Consider the following 17,295-nt stretch of genomic DNA (forward strand, 5'->3'; position numbering starts at 1 on the left):
TTTTATATAGTGTTAAGCAAATAACACCCTGAAGATTTTGTGAGGTATTGTCACATCAGCATCAGTGTAGTAATTTAAACACTCTTCTGTGTTTTTGCAGGAATATGGCATAAATAAAGTGGAGAAATTGGACATAGCATATGCCTACTGCCTCCCGCTAGTTAGAAAGATCCAGCTGGACCTGCAGAGGACCCACGAGGATGAGTCTGTCAACAAACTGCACCCTCTGTGAGTCTAAGATTCCATACAAAGCTGTTCAAATGGAAAGACATGATGCAAACTGTAATGACTGAGTGTTGAGAACATCTTGCAGCATCGAGTACAGTGGTGTCTTGCTTGCAGGTACTCTCGCGGAGTGATGTCTCCTGGGCGCCATGTCAGAACACGGTTATATTTCACGAGTGAGAGTCACGTTCACTCCCTGCTCAGCATTTTCCGATACGGAGGCTTGCTTGATGTAAGTCATCATAAATCAACACTACAGACCTCTTTGAATGTTTGTCAGATGTGAGTAAAATTTGAAACTGAGATTTTCTATATTTGTGTGTTTGTCAGTATGGGAAGGACCAGCAGTGGAAGCGTGCCATGGATTACCTCAGCGCTGTCTCTGAACTCAACTACATGACTCAGATTGTCATCATGCTGTATGAAGACAACAATAAGGTAGTGGGTTTCATTTTCTTTTCGTTTGTTTGTTTTTATTTTTTAAGGTAACAGGGTTAAACAGGGTACTTCTCATTGATATCTAAGTTAAAGGTTGCATGAATGAAACATTTAAGTACATAATATAACATTTATTCTTTCTCCACTAATTCCTTTTTGTAGAGATTATTGAGATTTTGAAGCACCTGCTACATACATTTGTCTGTTATTAGTTCTAAACCCCAATATATTTATACCAACTGAAATGTCTCCATACTACTGGTTATTACAAACTGAAAGTACCAGAAATTGTGATCTAACGCCTGCTCAGATTTGCACCATTCTGTACTTATTTTTTCCATCTGACAGTTCTTGATCATTATGCTGCTAAGATGGAGTGTATTTTATACAGGACGAGCTCTTGCATGGCTGCTTAGTATGATATACTGTATGTAGAGATGGTATTGGAAAATGTCTAAAAAATATGTCTTAACATCTCCGTTAGGACATCTCCTCAGAGGAGCGCTTCCACGTAGAGCTTCACTTCAGCCCCGGAGTCAAAGGCGTGGAGGAGGAGGAGAACGCACCGACAGGGTTCGGCTTCAGGCCCGCTTCTGCAGAGGTAGCACGACAGGTAGTATCTCATGGCAGCCTTTCCACCGTGTGTTTGTCCTGCAGATAGCAGCATGTGTATCCTCTCCATTTCTCTGCTCATTTAGAACGGGCAGAAACAGCCCGACCCCGGCAGCCTGGAGGACCTTTCACGAGATGAGACAGACCGCGCCGTGCCGCTGTCTGAGCCAATCACCATTCAGAGGAAGTCCCCACTCATACGCAATCATAAGACTGGATCCATGGAGGTGATTCAGACTAATCCATCTATTCGTAAGGAAGAAGCAAAAGCCATGACGGCAGAATTTTGTTTCCAAAACAAATTTTCTTTAATTTTGGACTACATTTAGTTTTGTCCACGAAAAACACTTTAAAGCATCCAATCATTAGGTTGGTTAGCCACTTGCCTCCACAGAAATGGGTTATTTTTGTCTATTATTTAATCGTTGTGTTTTTATAGACCCATGGCTTCTCTTGTGTGGTTTTGGCCTCTCATCTTGTCGAAGGTCATATTTTAGTCTTTCGAACTAGCAGCCACAAGACTTGTGCATGATATCAAATACGCTAATGCTCACCTGTTACCACTGTCTAAGGGTTGTGTATGTGTGTTTTTATTTTCTACCAGGTTCTGTCGGAGACATCCTCCTCCAAAGTGGGAAGTTATCGCCTCTTCTCACTCTGCTCACGCCAATCCCCTGAGATGAAACAGAGTGGATTAGGTATGTAATATAATGCCCAGTTTCCATGGCAACAGTGTGTATAGTTGACAGTGTGAAATGGCTGAGTGGGAGGGGAAGGACAGATTTCATTAGCTGAACTTTTTTTAATTATTAATGAAAATAATAGACCCATGGAGCTGTTTTCCCTGGGCAGAAATTCATGCAGGCATCTGGCCTTTACAGTATTTGTCCAGATGGAGATATACATGTTTGTGAGTGTGTCAATACATTTTGTGTGTGTGTCAATTAGGGTGGAAACTTTCCGGTAAATTTCCGGAAACTTTCCACAGGAACTTGGTATTTTGGGAATATGCAAAATTGGAAATTATAGGAATTAACTAAATGGCGGTAATTTAAATGTTTTTTTTTTCATATCCAAACATAAATCTAAACATAATGTTTTGTCATAGGCAGACATCCATGCAAACTTATACAATTTAAAAAAAACATTACATTTGAACAGATTTATCTGCAAGTAGAACTTGAACAAGAACTATCAAGTTGATTATTTTATGAACAATCAATAATTTTACTGAACAACAAAGAGATAAATGTTGAGTAAAATATTACTCATCTGTCTGACCCCACCCATTCAATAAATAAAGTAAGATGCCCCCCATGTGATGGAGGAATGCACAGTGCATGTAGGGGGCGTGGCCTCAGTACCCCTGCAGTAAGCAGTGTGCTATGTGCAACTTGCCAAGTGTACTTGCATGAAATCTGGTTGTTCAAGTCAAGATTATGCTAAAATATATTTTCCCCAATTATATTTAAAATCACTGTTTAAGCCTCTGTAAACCTGGTCTAGTAAAAATCAATATAAGATATCAAGTTGGGTGTCACAATACGTAAGCTTTTAAAAAAATCAGATTTGAAATTAAATGTTCATAAATACCGGTATTCTAAAACTTAGTTGAAAAAACTGCTTTTTACTAGAATGTTTGCCAGGACTGAAATAACACAGGACGAAGGATTTAGTGCATTTGGGTTGCTTTAAATTAAGTAAATTCCTGTTTATTCTCATTAATTCCCATGGAAAGTTTCCAACTTTTTTAAATTCCCGGAATTTTGCAACCCTAGTGTCAATACATTCTCGTACTGACGTACTGACTAATGTTAAATGCTGACTACATTTTATGTCTCTTTTAGGATTTAGATCCGATTTAAAAGAGGACTTTTACATCTGACAATATGTTTTAGGATAGAGAGTGTTTGTCATTTTGGAGTAAAAATAATTCTTCTTGGATGATCTTCATTTGAAATTTATATTGATAACAACAATGTGGTTAATCTTTGTCTGGGAGGATGAACCCAGTGTTTAAAAAATTATCTCAACATACATTTGTTAGTATCATGAAGTTAGTTAACTGTGAGATTTTCTTCACCATTTCATTCATTTGAACTAAATGTTTTGCAAATCTTTAAATAATTGCACTAGTGGCCTTTTCAGATTCTTTACTGAGTTTTAAGCAAGCAAGTATTTAGCTTATTGCAACTCCTTAAAGATGAAAATGTTACTGACTTCTCTTTCGATCACAGTGAGCCTCCGATGTTTCTCCCCTTTAACATAATCCCGATGGAATGACGGAACCTTCTGCTGTTTAGCCTTGATGTAGTGGCTTTTAAAAGAAAAATCCACCCAAGTTGTATTTCTGTGTTCATTTTGTTGTTTGGTGGATAGTTCTTCTTATCAGTCTGATGGGATATGTTGAACTATATCAAGCATATACAATGTTTACTGTCAGTCCCTCATAGTTGAAGAAGAAGCATTTCTTCTCGGAGCTGCCGTTCAGTGCTTTAATTTTTTTATATTGAAAAATCAGATCAATTTAGTTCCTTTTGCCTCTAACTATTTCCTCTATTCTTTGCTACTCTTTTTTTCCCCCCTCTGTTTTGGAAAAATTAATTTTGAAAATCTTTCTGGGGAATGTAAGAAAACAATATGCAAAGAAAGAGAGGATCAGTGGATAGAGTATTTAATGACAAAATTGACCTTTTGAATGTGTCACAAATTGGTTCAAACACAGGGCTTGGATTTCAGGGTGGATTTTTCCTTTTTAACCCATCGCCTGACATAGAGGCTAAACTTGAAGACCTTTCTTCGGCCTCTTGTGAGGAGTGCAGAGATGGGGAAAGATGTCTGTACGAGATGCATGGTCTCTGGGTCTTGTGTCTCTGTCTTTCTTTCTCTGTTTCTCTGTCTCCTTTTCTCTCTTTCTCTGTCTCTCTGGAGAGTTGTTTTAGTAACAGCATGATATTTAGTGGTAACTAACCCCCCGCCCCCCTCGCAGGCTCTCAGTGCGCCGGCCTCTTCAGCACCACTGTCCTAGGTGGGTCCTCTAGCGCCCCTAACCTCCAGGACTACGCTCGCGCACATCGCAAAAAATTCTCAGCTGGCAGTCTGTCCTACAAAGACGGTACGTGTTTGAGTCCGCGCTCCTCCACAAAACTGCCCAGGGCAACAGCAGATTAGTGTCTTACACATATCCTCATAGTTCTAAAATGTGAAACATTGAATGGACATCCGGAGTGAAGCCCTGTGGGGAAACTGGGCAAATAAAACATTAAGTAAAAACATGTACCATACATAGGGTAACTATGAAAAAGTGTTGATTACAGTATTCAGAGAATGTCTCAAATAGCAGCAGTAGAACTTAATTGACCTGGAAGAAAGTGTTATGCCAATGTTTTATGCTTTTGCTTAATTCTGTTATTTTAGACTCCAAATTCATTCTAGCCACCTAAACAACTGGATTTTTACACCCCCCCCCCCCTTCACACTACTTTGAGTAGAATTGGTGTATTGTTTTTAGCAGTTTGTATGCATGCCACCTCATACCTAATTAAAAAAATTTAAACAAAAGTTAGCTGTGTAATGTGTGGAAACCACATAAGGGCCAAAGCCAAATTTTACTATGGGAGAACCCAATTTTTTTTGTCAAATCATTACCAAGCATTTTGAAAGTAGTTTGAGATGTTACTGAAAGCTTGATACATTTTTGTTCACTCTGATAGCATACCACATGATTTATTATTATTATATTTTATTATTCTTGAGAACTACTTCATGTATGAAGAAACTGCTCATCAGTTTTGTCTGTTAACTGCCCTCATTCTCAAAGTCACGGTCTTCCAATGTTTTTTTGTTTTTTTTGCATGGTCCATTGCTGCACTGACTTTCTATAAATGTCTGCTCAGTGTCACATTTTCCCATGATAGCAGTGAAAACTACAAACTAGGTTTGATGTAGAGTACAATCAGGACCTACTGGCTACTGACATTTACATCTGGGATACTTACAAGAGAAATAAGATGCTGTGATGTTTCTTAAACTCAGTAATATATCGTGACTTGAAAGCAGAAGTCATACAGCAATTTGACATTCTCACCATCCACTGTCATCCACTTTTTTTGCACCTTTTTCTGAATGAATTGGCCTCCGCTGATGATATTAAAAGACTAGGGCTGTAACTGTGCAGATATTATTCAAATAGATTTTTGAATAATATTTGATGCGAAAATAGATCATAGGCAGTCAATAATAAATGAATGGCACATCAAAACATGGCCACCCTGCTTGTCCCTGATTGTGAAGTTGACATTGATGTTTGTTGTCATATCGTCCAGGAGGTGTCACTGTGGTATTATTCAGACACGCCGTCTCTTCTCAGCTGTCACCCTCCTGGCTGTATCATATGTAGCCTTGCTGTTGTTCTTTGTCATCCATCTTGTTACACCTCATTTTCAAGAACCAAAGTAAGCACTCTACCCTTGAAGCAATCGCACAAACTGTGCTGTTCCTGTGAATGCTCCTCTGTGAGTGTGGTGTTGGTGTCATTATAGAAATGTTTCCATGCTGACTCATCTTAAAATCGGTCAGGTTCACCAGTTGATCTTTTTCAGTGTTGTCTCTGTGTGTCAGTATATGACAAAGAGGCTGAACAGCATTGACCTATTTCCTGGGACCGTCGTCTATCTTGTCATAGTTAGATGTCAAGCGGGCAGAACCCTGCAGAGAATAAATAGACCTGAATATCTGACTTGTTTTTCCAAAGTTGTTTGTATTTCTTGGTGTGAACTCTCCACCTCCTAAGTTCAAACATTTCATCTCACTTTGTCATCAGAAGATATTCCATCTGTGTGTCTGCCCCTCAGCCATCTTCAAACATCAAATATTTCTGTTTTAAGGACAACTTAAGTAAGGACTTCTTCTTAAACTGGAACAGATTTTTTTAGTTTCTTAACCCCCTAGTTTGTGTAGGTGTTAGTAGATCTTTGCACTATTGCGTCCACATTAGAACAGAACAGGGACAAGACAAAACATGAAATACAAGTTACTGTGGCTCAAAGTAACACTAGTGATTTTTTATTTTTATTTTTTTATTTCCTCAGAGTTGTTGAATATGCCGGCAGTAAAACGATTTTCTGTGTCGTTTGCAAAGTATCCGACTAATGGTACGTCTGCTTCTTTCAAGTATTTTTCCACTTCACCTCCCTTTGTCTTGCATGTCTTCAAACTTTAGTTTTTTGACCTTGGATTTTTTCTTCTTCTTCACATGGCCCTAATGATTTACATTTTTTTGTTTTCCCATATGCTTTGGACTTTCTAACACTACCTGACATTCTCTTTCTAACCAGGGTTCCCACTGGTCATTGGATTTGTGAAATCAGGAGACAGGGAATGTCAGCAATTTATTTAATTTTTTACAAAGGTCTCATAGCGTAGCGGAAAATATTGACATTGTCACACTTCTTACATTGGATATTAGCAGGGAAGAATATATTTGAAGGCACTTCTAACCAATAAATGATAAAAACAAAGATTTTTAATACACTGAATGATCCTATATTTTCTTTACAGTGGATAATAACAAAGTGTTGTTAACCGTTTGTGCCAGCTACCTGCAGTCAACAATTCTGACATTCACTGTAGTACCCTTATTTATTGTGGCCTTTTGGAATTTGTTTGTGATCAAAATCTCATTGTGATTCAGTTTAGTAGTATTATTGGATACCCTGCTCTGGTCTTCCTGCTTTGTACAAGATGACCTGAGCATGGATCATCAGTTAGAGCATTTATATCTTGCTGGGTTACTTTAGCCTTTCTGCAGTATTTTGATTTCATAGTGTATGAGGAACCTGGTTTCTATAAAGGATATGATGGTCACTATAGTTACCTTTTCCGTGTCTACTCATTCACTTCTCCCTGTGTACTAGAGACTCACCCAATAGTGCAAAGTAAATTGATATTGCTTGCAATTGCTTATCATCGTCATTTTCAGTCATCACTGCCAGGTGTAGAGTCGCACAGCAGACTTTCTCCCATCTTTAAAATGTGGAGATTTGCATTATGAGAGTGTAAGCAAAAAGTAGAGTACATGCCACAGACAATACTTTTTCTGTTCCATGGTCAACTTTTTGAAAGTATTTAGCCGATATACTGTATGAACACTCAGAATTCAGATACAAGTTATCCGGGCTTTAAGTCTCGTCACGCAAACACACAGAACAAAGTGTTTCACTTTTGTTTCCCCTGCTTCACTGCTGGTGTTTTCCCTTTTTAAAGTAATAACAGATATCCGCTTGATATTTTGTAGCGGGGCCTCTCAAATACTTTGAGTGATAAGCTTCCTTAAACTTCCATAAAGTTTGGTGACTTGCAAAAGACAAAGACGGTTCCGAATCAAAGCAGAAACTCACTAGTGCCTCACGATTGATCCTACTGGTGGTAAATGTGTTTGAAACATAACATTAGACTTTAACATAGGTGTTATGCTTTCTTTTGTCTACAGGGAAAGAAAACCTTGAGCCACAAAAGAGAATACCATTTACTTTCTCTTTTTGAACTTGTAATAGCAACCAGATTCATATTTCCTTCTTTAAACAACTAAAGAGTCTTATGATGAAATGTTGTACTGAGCCAAGGGTGGGAACCCTGTTTAACATCCTGCATACAATTTTTTTTTTTAGTTTTTTCCAGTGGATAGACGTGTGTATGTTTGTTTGCGCTTGTGTGCATGTGTACACAGTAATTACATAAAATACATAGTTTGCCATCATTGTAGACCATGTGAATTGAGCTCATTGTTAAAACGCCACCAACAGTTAATGAATGTTTAACCCTTCCTCTGAATGAATCTCTGTGATGCTAACCTGCGATTTGTTTTACAAGGCTGCTTGTAATATTTGGATTAAAAGATGAGAACAGTTAGATCACAGCTGACTGAATCAGAATCAGCTTTATCCGACAGGGGAAGGGTTAAGGCATTGGTCATACCATCCCCTATGTCTGTGCTGAAAGAAACATCGGTCTGTTCTTGTTTTCATTCATAAGCACACACATGCTTTTTCAATGTTTTCAGTGCTCAGATGTGGTTGTCTAGTGTGGTCAAGACTTGAAAAAGAGCTAATATTTAATTATTAATGAAGTGGTATAATCATGTCTGTGGTTTCAATTCACATTTTTGGATACTTTCTTGACTATGGCTGATGATACTGAAGGGAAGCAACAGCAAGATATAAAAGTTGTTTAAAAGGCAAGGTTTGGTTAGTCAAAATATTTGTCAAAACTTCTCTGCTTTTGGATTGAATGGTGGATTGTTTAGAATGCTTGGTTAATAAACTGGCGGAAAGGCTCATCCACTTTTTACCGTATTTTCGGTGGCAGGTTTCTATGAGAGACATCCTATCGGTGCGAACACGACGTCAGATTTCCACTTTTTTTGTTGAAAATTCAAGATACCCCACAAAATAAGCCCTTCCTGTTAATATTATACCATACATTCAGTTTAATTTCCAAACATTATATTAGTATGTTTTTCTCTTGAATATATTATTCACCGCAGGAACACAAGACGACACATCCGCCATAGCAGTGGCTCCAACTCTCTGGTGCACTGGGCAAGGTATGGTGGGCCCCCTACTGATGCAGTTTTGTGTTGGCACCAAATGTTCAGCTGCAGCTTTGTATAAATGGGCTTATAAGATAACATCAGCTGTCCTAATTGTTTGTTAACTTGGACACAGATTTATCTGCACATAAAATGGCTTCAGCAGTGTTTTCTTTGGAGAGGTGGCTGCGAGTCTGCTCTTAATATTGGGCTATACCGCTCCCTGTAAATGTCCTGTGTAACACTTGCTCCTTCGTGGACTCTCCAATGATATTTTTTGAAAACTACAAAGAGTTTTCAAGTATAATTGAGGTACTGCAGAGGAGCAACATGCTGTTTTTATTCTCGATGTCTTGTTCAAAACCTGCTGGATGTGTTGGATGATTTTTAGCCCAGAACTCTGCTTGAGATGATTTGCTGCTACCATTGATCTTTGGCTGTCGCAGCCATGATAAGCTTTTGGCTGCTGCTTGCGTTTACAGCACTACCTCCCTGCACACGCACACACACACACACACTACACCCCCTATTTCCTTTATCTGTATCTCTCCCTCTGATTTCTCCTCTCATCTGTATCATACTTCAGTCCTTGCCTCTCTTCCTACCTCCTCACTCATATCCTATCATTCCATGTCTTTTGTACTGCTCCTCCTCCTCCACTGCTCTGTCCTTCCTCGCTCTCCCTCTCCTTCCTCAGAGCCCCTGGAGGAGCACCATGTGGCCCAGTTGTTGAGGCGTATCTCCACTGACCTCAGCCTGGGCCGCCACCTCTCTCTGGACAGGGCGCTGGCCCACCACCTCCACCAGTGCTCCTACCACCTCCGCCTCTTCCGAAACTGGCTCATCTCCGGCCAAGACCCCCTAGAGTACCTTCACGGTCAGCCCCTGGCCCCCCCGCCCTCCATACCACCAGCCTCACGCCCTGTTCAACCACTGCTCCTGGTTTAGTTGGGACTGTGTGATTGTTCTGTGGTTGACTCTCATGCTTTGCCTCTGAAGTTTCTGCATGCTTGCCTGTGTCTGTGGTTGTGCAGATTGCAATCTGGTGTGGTGTGAGCTGTTTGGGATTTTCAGGCCACTTTTGCAACTGCTATTATTCCCCTTCTGCATTTGTGTCATTAGCTTTCTCCCTCTTTCTCCAGAGTTTGTAATTTTGTTACTTTTATTTTTTCTTAAACCTTTTGAAACCAAAGCCACAATTTGTTTAGAATGTAACTCTAATACGGTAAACATAGAAGGCCTGCAACTAACAACTACTTTTATTGTTGAATAACCTGACAATTATTTTAAGCAAGGTAAAAATCACAATTTTTCTAGAGCCCAAGATTGCGTATTCAAATGTAATTTTCCGTCTGACCAACAAATTAAAAGATACTGAGTTAAGTAAATAATATAATTTTAGTAGTTGGAAACAGTGAACCGTTACTTCCATTTCTCTGATTAGTATTAGTAATCAGTGCCCATCTACCAAAGATCATTACATTGTAAAATAAAATCCTGTCACCTTACTTAAGTTGTGGTATTTTTTAAGTAGAGTAAAAACATAAACAAAACTGGGTTTCAGTTAATCCTTAAGTGTATAATTCATGTAAACACAAATATATTGTGGAGTAAGGGTTTAATGTCTGAAAACAAAAAAATACCAAAGGCTGCATGCTTGTTTTAGCGTAATTTCAGAAATATACCATGCCAGTGTGATGACTGAAGAGTGATTATTACTGACTCGCCTACCAAACTCACATTTCCCCCAAACCCATTCTTCATAGGTTCTAATTTCAGACTGTTCTCCTTTTTCATCCGTCCCACTTTATTTTCTCTCAATGTTAAGAAAATAAGATCTACAAACCCAGTATTAACGAGCTCCATAATGATGGCTTGTGAATTTACTAGAAGTAGTCCTATGTTATATTGCCAAGGAAAGACAAACTGACATTACTGTTCATTTTGCAAGTTCCATTTTCACTCCAGTTGGTTTACAATTGGGGACACATAGATTGAAAACAATTACTCGTATTTATCTTGGCAGGAAATGTAATCATCACATCAAAAACAGACAAGGGGCCCAGTAATTAATTTACAAAAACATTAAGACAACAAATACGCAATAATGAAAGCTACAAAGAAAACGGGAGCAGGGTATTCAGCTTCACCAACTGATGATTCAGTACCCTGCATATGGAGGACAGGGCATTGCACCAAAATGTGTCTGTAGCAGAAAGTATCAAACTAATACTAAATCAATAGTGATTGGTCCTATTCTTAGTCTTGTTTGCTTTTTCCTGATCTAAATCAGGAAGCTTTGCTAATTTTAGAATGCATTAGATTCATGCAAAATGCTGCTGCATCAAACACTGATTTCTTAGAAGTTCTTGCAATTTTCACACATAAAATAAGTGTGTCAGTACCAAAAATTGTGAGAATACCATATCCGATATGCAACATACAATATCAGCGCATTTGTCCAGAGACCATACATCTATGTGTAGTGCAAAACATCACTCTGACAGTGAATTCTTGACAACATAAAATATGAATCTTTACATGTTTTAGTCACAGAAATATACCAGGGAGGCTGCTGACAGAGCAGCACCATCTTGCATCAAGATGTCTCGGTTCAGGACAAAATACTTTTTCGCAGTTCATTTTTACATCAATAGCCTCTGAACTTTAATTTGTGTAAAGATACAGCAATTGGTATTATTATCTACGCTACATTCAACATTTTAATATGTGCATTCGGAATCAGCTGCTGTTTGCATTATAGTTGAATGCGAGTAGCCCTCCTAACTGACCTTATCCAGCATGTGAAACCTGCTTGTTTGCTGTACATTTGGCGTACTCTCTTGTGCAGGTGAGCACAGGGAAAACGTCCACCTCTGAGGTTTTAGACAATTGAGGGCGATCTGTGGTTTTTGACGCTTTGTGATTGTGAACGGCTCTGGTGCATTGCGGCTTGGTTGTGAACTAACAGTGGATGAACGGCCTTGGTTAACATGTGTTGGACTTGAGCTGGGGTCTGCACAGCTCTGACCACTGTGTGCTGCTCTTACAGCTTCTGTGAGTTGGGACTGACCAGAAAGGCAGGCAGATGTTGGAGTTTTTGAGGTCTGCTCGCTTTTGGAAATACAGTAAGACATTTGAGGTGTGTAGGCTTGTTGGTATAGTGTCTTGTTGTCTTGGCGCCCAGCATGGTTTTTGCAACTAGAACGGTATAGGCTGACAGGAGTTCACAGGAGGTTAGGGCTCATTCAGAAACAGGAGCAGGATTTCAGATCACCATGTTGAGGTGTAGTGTATGGGTGGCATTGGGTGGTGCAGGTGTCGGGTGTGAGCTAAACTGGTTCTGCCTGTTCCTCTTTTGACTGCCCGATGTAACTGAGGGCTGATGTGCCTGCGGGCCTCATGTCTCTCCTCTGCTGTAGGCTTCGAAGGCTGCTCCATGGTGCCCTCCATCTACCCTCTGGAAACGCTGCACAACTCGCTGTCGCTAAAACAGGTCAACGAGTTCCTCGCCGGTGTGTGCGAGAGCGCCGGGGATCCACACACGAGGACTACCAGAGGTTAGAAACAAAACCCAAATTCATGGTGTTATCCAACTCATTGTCACATCATTTGACCCCTGCTCCTTGCTTTATCCCTGCAGCTTTGAACGCCATGTTCGACACACACAACCAGCCATCAGTGGACTCGTACATGCCACAGAGAGTCCTCACTTCCTCCAGCAGATCTCGCTCTGACAGACCTCCTTGGTGTGAGTATTGCAGCCTCTTCTTTGTTCGCACAAGATTTGACATTTCTAGGTTGGCCTGCCTTGGCGGCCGTCTCAGTTTCAGGCGTCTGTGAATTATTTTTGGAATCCAAGTCGTCCATTACATGTGTCTGTATAACTTTCAGACTCATTGCAAAATCCAGTGAAGCAACTCGCAAAACTTTGGTCTCTTCTTGTAAATAAAACCTTATTAAGTTTAACTTCTTTTTGCTGTTTATTTTTTTAGGAGTGAGTAGACATGTTTAGCTTCATGAATCATAAGAATTTAGATCTGCCTTTACCCCTACTCCCTCTCATACTGGGACTGTGGGTTTATTTTCTGTTCCTGCAGACAGCAGCGGTCCATCCAGCACAGTATCCAGCGCTGGGCCATCCTCTCCGACTACAGCTGACACGTCCCCACGCTTCAGCTTCAGTGATAAGATCTCCCTCAGCCCTCAGAGCAGTGAGGAAACTCATTCCTCTCAAAACATTTCCACTCAGCCGGTGCAAGCACTTGGGTCGCAAGTCCATGACCCAACTTCTGTTTCAATCCCCACTGAAGTCCCTCTGACTCCACATAACTCACCAGAGGATGAGGCCGAGTGCTGTGCTGTTACTGGTCACCAGGCTGATAACCCAAAATACACACAGGAGGGGCCGGAGGCGGCTGGTGAAGATGTGGATGCCTTAAGCGGTGAGATTTCAGACCTCAGCCTGAGACCCTGCTCTGGGTTAGCTGAGCTCACCCTGGGTCGGATTGAGAGTTACTGCCTCCCCGGCTCTCTGCCTGTGCTGTTGGAGCTCAGAGAGAGCAGCAGTGAAGCCGGCTCCAGCTCCCAGACGCCCCAGTCTCCTGAGGGACTTGATGAGTTCTTTGACACTCAGGAGTCCATGGAGTTGTGGATGGACAGTCCAGAAAGCCCGCCCCGTCCTGGGACTCCTCTAGAGGTCGGAGCCACGCACACAGCTGAGCCTTAAGGCATGGAGACCTTCAGAACAACAGGCTGCAGATCTGTCAGAAACTACTATGGTTACAAGTGTAACTTTACAAACATCATCCTTGTTGTCAATCATAGGCAGTGAGGCATTGTACTGAGCTACAGTCAACCGGGCCTCCCACATCCTCTAACTTGTTGACTGTGGTTAAAGTTACGAGACTGCTGATTCTAACACTAGCTCTCTGTTGGAGAATCATATGACAATGCCACTTGCTGTTCATTGCCTTTTTTAAAAGCTCACTGGCAACAAGCCAGTGAAATCACTGATCCTCATGTGACTGTCAACAGGTTCAGTCTTGTTGTAGGGTGAAGCTTTATTGTCAAGTTTGAACTAAACAGCTTTCTGTTACTGTCCTTTATATGCTGATGCTCAAGCCTTTTTCCTTAAAGCTGCATTAATCAATGTTTGGCCACTAGGGGAAAGAACTGCATAGAGGTCCGCATCACAGCCTCTCCTTATAAAGCTGTTAAGGTATAAGCAAGCAGTTGCCTAGTTACACATCCAAAAGACATGGACGGAACAAAATGTATAATTGCTGTTGCATCTTTTGGTTTGCTTTAAATTTAAAACATTGAGCTGACGGGAGGCAAAAAGAAAAAATAATTTTCAACTTCCATTTTTTCAGTTGATTCATTGCGACCGTTAAGATATTGATTAAGGGAGCTTTAAACTGTGTATAGTCTGTCTCACGTATTTCTTACAGCCCTCCCTCTTGCAGGAGTGAAGTTTTAGCCTTCGCATGACCAATGTTCAAATGATACATGACAATGGGGTGACGGGTATCAGGGCACGTCCGGGCATAAGGGCAGCCGTGCTTCTTCATCGCTATACAAGCACAAGCTTTTCTGTTGTGTTAGTTACAGGATACAGAGTTACAGACTGATAATTTCTTAGGAGAAAACCCAGGAAATTACTCGCAGTACAAGATAGATGATAATTATAATGTGTTGCTCTTCTGTTCTTCGTCGTACGCCAGTGTCTATCCTGTGCTGAGTTTCTATCGCGACTTGTTCAGTACCCATTTAAAAATACAACAAACAAAAAAAAGCTGAATCGTCATTAATGCTGGTAAAATAGAGTAAGTGTTTAATATCCGGGTCAATCTGTGTGTGCCCCGCTTACTGCCAAAGTCCTTAAGCCTCATTGAAGATACAATAAAATCAGTAGAAATAGATAGAGAGAGAGAAAATAAAATATTTATTTTGAAATTGCATCTTTGGGGAGAAAAAAAAAATCTGGTATTTTTGATACCCACATCAGATATTTAATTGTACGATCGCTATTGCATATTTTATATTTTTAAATCACCTCATAACAAGAGAAAATCTGACAGCTAATCTCTCATTTTATGAGTGAACAAACAGGAGGGGCATTTTACATTAAATGTGCTTTTATCATGGCAAGCCGTTATGTAGCACGTGTCTGTGTATTGGCAGGCGGAGCACTCATGCACGAGAATTTATTCGGGTTGATGAGAACTCTGATGTGCATTTCTGTGTCTAATCAGTGGGATTTCATGTTACATTTTGATATATTGTTAAGTGAAAAATGCAACTGTGAGTTACTGACACTTTGACCTGTCATCCTGTCTGTGTGTGTATAGATCACTCTGTTTTGCTTTAGTGCAGAACACTTTGCTCAAATTACAAAAAATAAAAACATTTTCTCAACCCCACTACAGGTAGAGGTGGGATGCAGATAGTTGTTGTTGTATTCGTCCAGGTTTTGAGGGTTCCAACTCTGATGGTTCAGCAGCACTGTGTCTCATAGCGGTTTCTCCGTCACTTTGAATATTTAAGACTTCACCATTAAAGGCTTACTTTGGAGCTACTTTACTTTAAGTTACACCCTGGATGAGGTGCAAAAGTTGGTGTATCAAGAGAAAATGTGGCAAAGTGCTTTACTGATCAGCTCTTTAAGTATTTCCAAATATTGTTGGGCGCCACCATCCAAATTCTATTCACTTTCAATATATCGAAAAAGAGTCAGATATCTCTGAGAGATATGTCACCTGGACAAATGAAACCACAACTATCTCCATGGCTGGGTCCCTTTTAGAAGTGAGAAAAGTCACTTGGGTGAACTGATCCTTTTAAAACCTGCTCAGAAATCCACCTTTGAATATTTGAGGATGTATTATCTGATAGACTAGTTATACAATAAAGATCTCCCTGCTGAGCTTCGGTAGCCGCTCTTTTCAATGCTTTGTGAAATGAAATTCCCCCATAATTATATCACACCATGTTAGATTGTAAGCTTTGGTTTAGATGCACGATGTGTGCTGACTACTGAACTGAAGTGAATGATTTGTAGTATTTCTATGATGGTTTTTGTCCTATAAAATATACATATAAAATGTATAGAAACAAATAAATCATTCATACTTTAAACTTTCCATAAAATGAAACATTGGTGTTACCTTTTAAATGATCTATATTTTATGCAGAATTTAAAAAATGATACGTTAAACAAGTAATCCAATTATTTGGTCTCGTCATCCATTTTAGATTCCTGATCCCAGTAGATGAGGCAAACAGGGAAGGTAACCAAAGTTAGGATGATTACAACGAGATTGCCTTTCCTGACACAGATATATGTGGATAACCCGAACATCACATCCTATTGTGATTGTTGTCAGACGCAATCTGCTGCTTTTGGAGTTTTACAGACTCCACTTTTCTGGTTACAGGCTTTCGATCAGATCTTATAAACGGTCTGCAGGGATTTGCTTCCTATAGGGCATCAGTGAGGTCCAGCACTAATGTTTTGTGACGTTCCAGTTCATCCCAAAGGTGCTGGGTTAGATCAGCGCCTGTCTTATAAAATTAACCAGTTTAATGAAACTATCACAGATAAGAACAAAATATAAAGGGGGTAAAAAGGAAGTTTAAGTACTCTTTACACAACACAAGGTTATTGGTGTTACAAATTGTGTATGTAGGGTTTGGAGAAGGTTCCAATGTCAGGCAAAACTAAAGTAGTGAATTTCCCTTTTGAAGTTAGAGGAGGAGATCTAGTACTGTAGTCTCCCAAATAAAGTGCAGTACCTGAGTAGGACTGTGTATTGAACTTTGACATATTTTGGTCTGTATCAAAAAATTCCAAATTGAACAGTGTCAAACATTGAAATGTGTAAACGGCAATAAGTCCGATTGGCATATTATACCTATTCCTTAATTTGTGATAAGATAAATGTAGAGAAACTAAAAATGCAACATCTCTCTGATACAACAGAGTTTATGTTAGTAGTTCTAGTACAAATGATATCATTGCAGCATCCATTCAGAAGCAACTGACAGCAGGGATTGTCCTCCAGCTTCTAGCCTGCTCCTTCCCCTGACACAGTATCACTTTCACAAAGACCAGACAGTGTCTCGTAAAAAAAAAAAAAAAACGGACTGGATGATGTGCCAATCACGGCCGTCTCTGTTTGGCTTGGCCCATATTGGCATCGGAGGGCACTTCGCTTTCACTGTCAGATCTTTGGACTTTTAGGCTGTTAAAATTCAAAAGGGGTAAAACAGAGTCCGAAGAAAGCCCACAGTCATCTTACTCTTTGAGGTGGTTAAAAGTAACTAAATACACCTACTTGAGTACTATTGTGTATATTTTGAGATAGATAGATAGATAGATAGATAGATAGATGCTTTATTAATTCCCAAGGGGAAGACGTTCCATTGAC

At 40.0% G+C, this 17,295-nt stretch overlaps 1 protein-coding gene across 5 annotated transcripts in view; it reads left to right on the plus strand.

The window, feature by feature from the left end:
• The window catches only part of ppip5k1a (diphosphoinositol pentakisphosphate kinase 1a), a 31,261-nt gene extending 15,301 nt beyond the window's left edge, over positions 1-15,960 (plus strand). The window contains exons 20-30 of one of the 5 annotated variants that reach the window (XM_080030335.1): positions 101-228; positions 343-457; positions 556-663; positions 1,148-1,276; positions 1,362-1,502; positions 1,880-1,973; positions 4,265-4,390; positions 8,819-8,878; positions 12,286-12,423; positions 12,507-12,614; positions 12,964-15,960. In XM_080030335.1, the coding sequence (XP_079886461.1) occupies positions 101-228; positions 343-457; positions 556-663; positions 1,148-1,276; positions 1,362-1,502; positions 1,880-1,973; positions 4,265-4,390; positions 8,819-8,878; positions 12,286-12,423; positions 12,507-12,614; positions 12,964-13,592 (1,776 nt within the window). In that variant the 3' untranslated portion in view covers positions 13,593-15,960. The remainder of the gene's footprint in view (positions 1-100; positions 229-342; positions 458-555; positions 664-1,147; positions 1,277-1,361; positions 1,503-1,879; positions 1,974-4,264; positions 4,391-8,818; positions 8,879-12,285; positions 12,424-12,506; positions 12,615-12,963) is intronic. The other 4 variants (XM_080030336.1, XM_080030337.1, XM_080030338.1 and 1 more) reach the window with 4 other exon arrangements.
• The last annotated feature ends 1,335 nt before the right edge of the window (positions 15,961-17,295 follow it).

This window comes from Ammodytes marinus (genome assembly GCF_949987685.1).
Source record: "Ammodytes marinus genome assembly, chromosome: 1".
Lineage (NCBI taxonomy): Eukaryota > Metazoa > Chordata > Actinopteri > Uranoscopiformes > Ammodytidae > Ammodytes > Ammodytes marinus.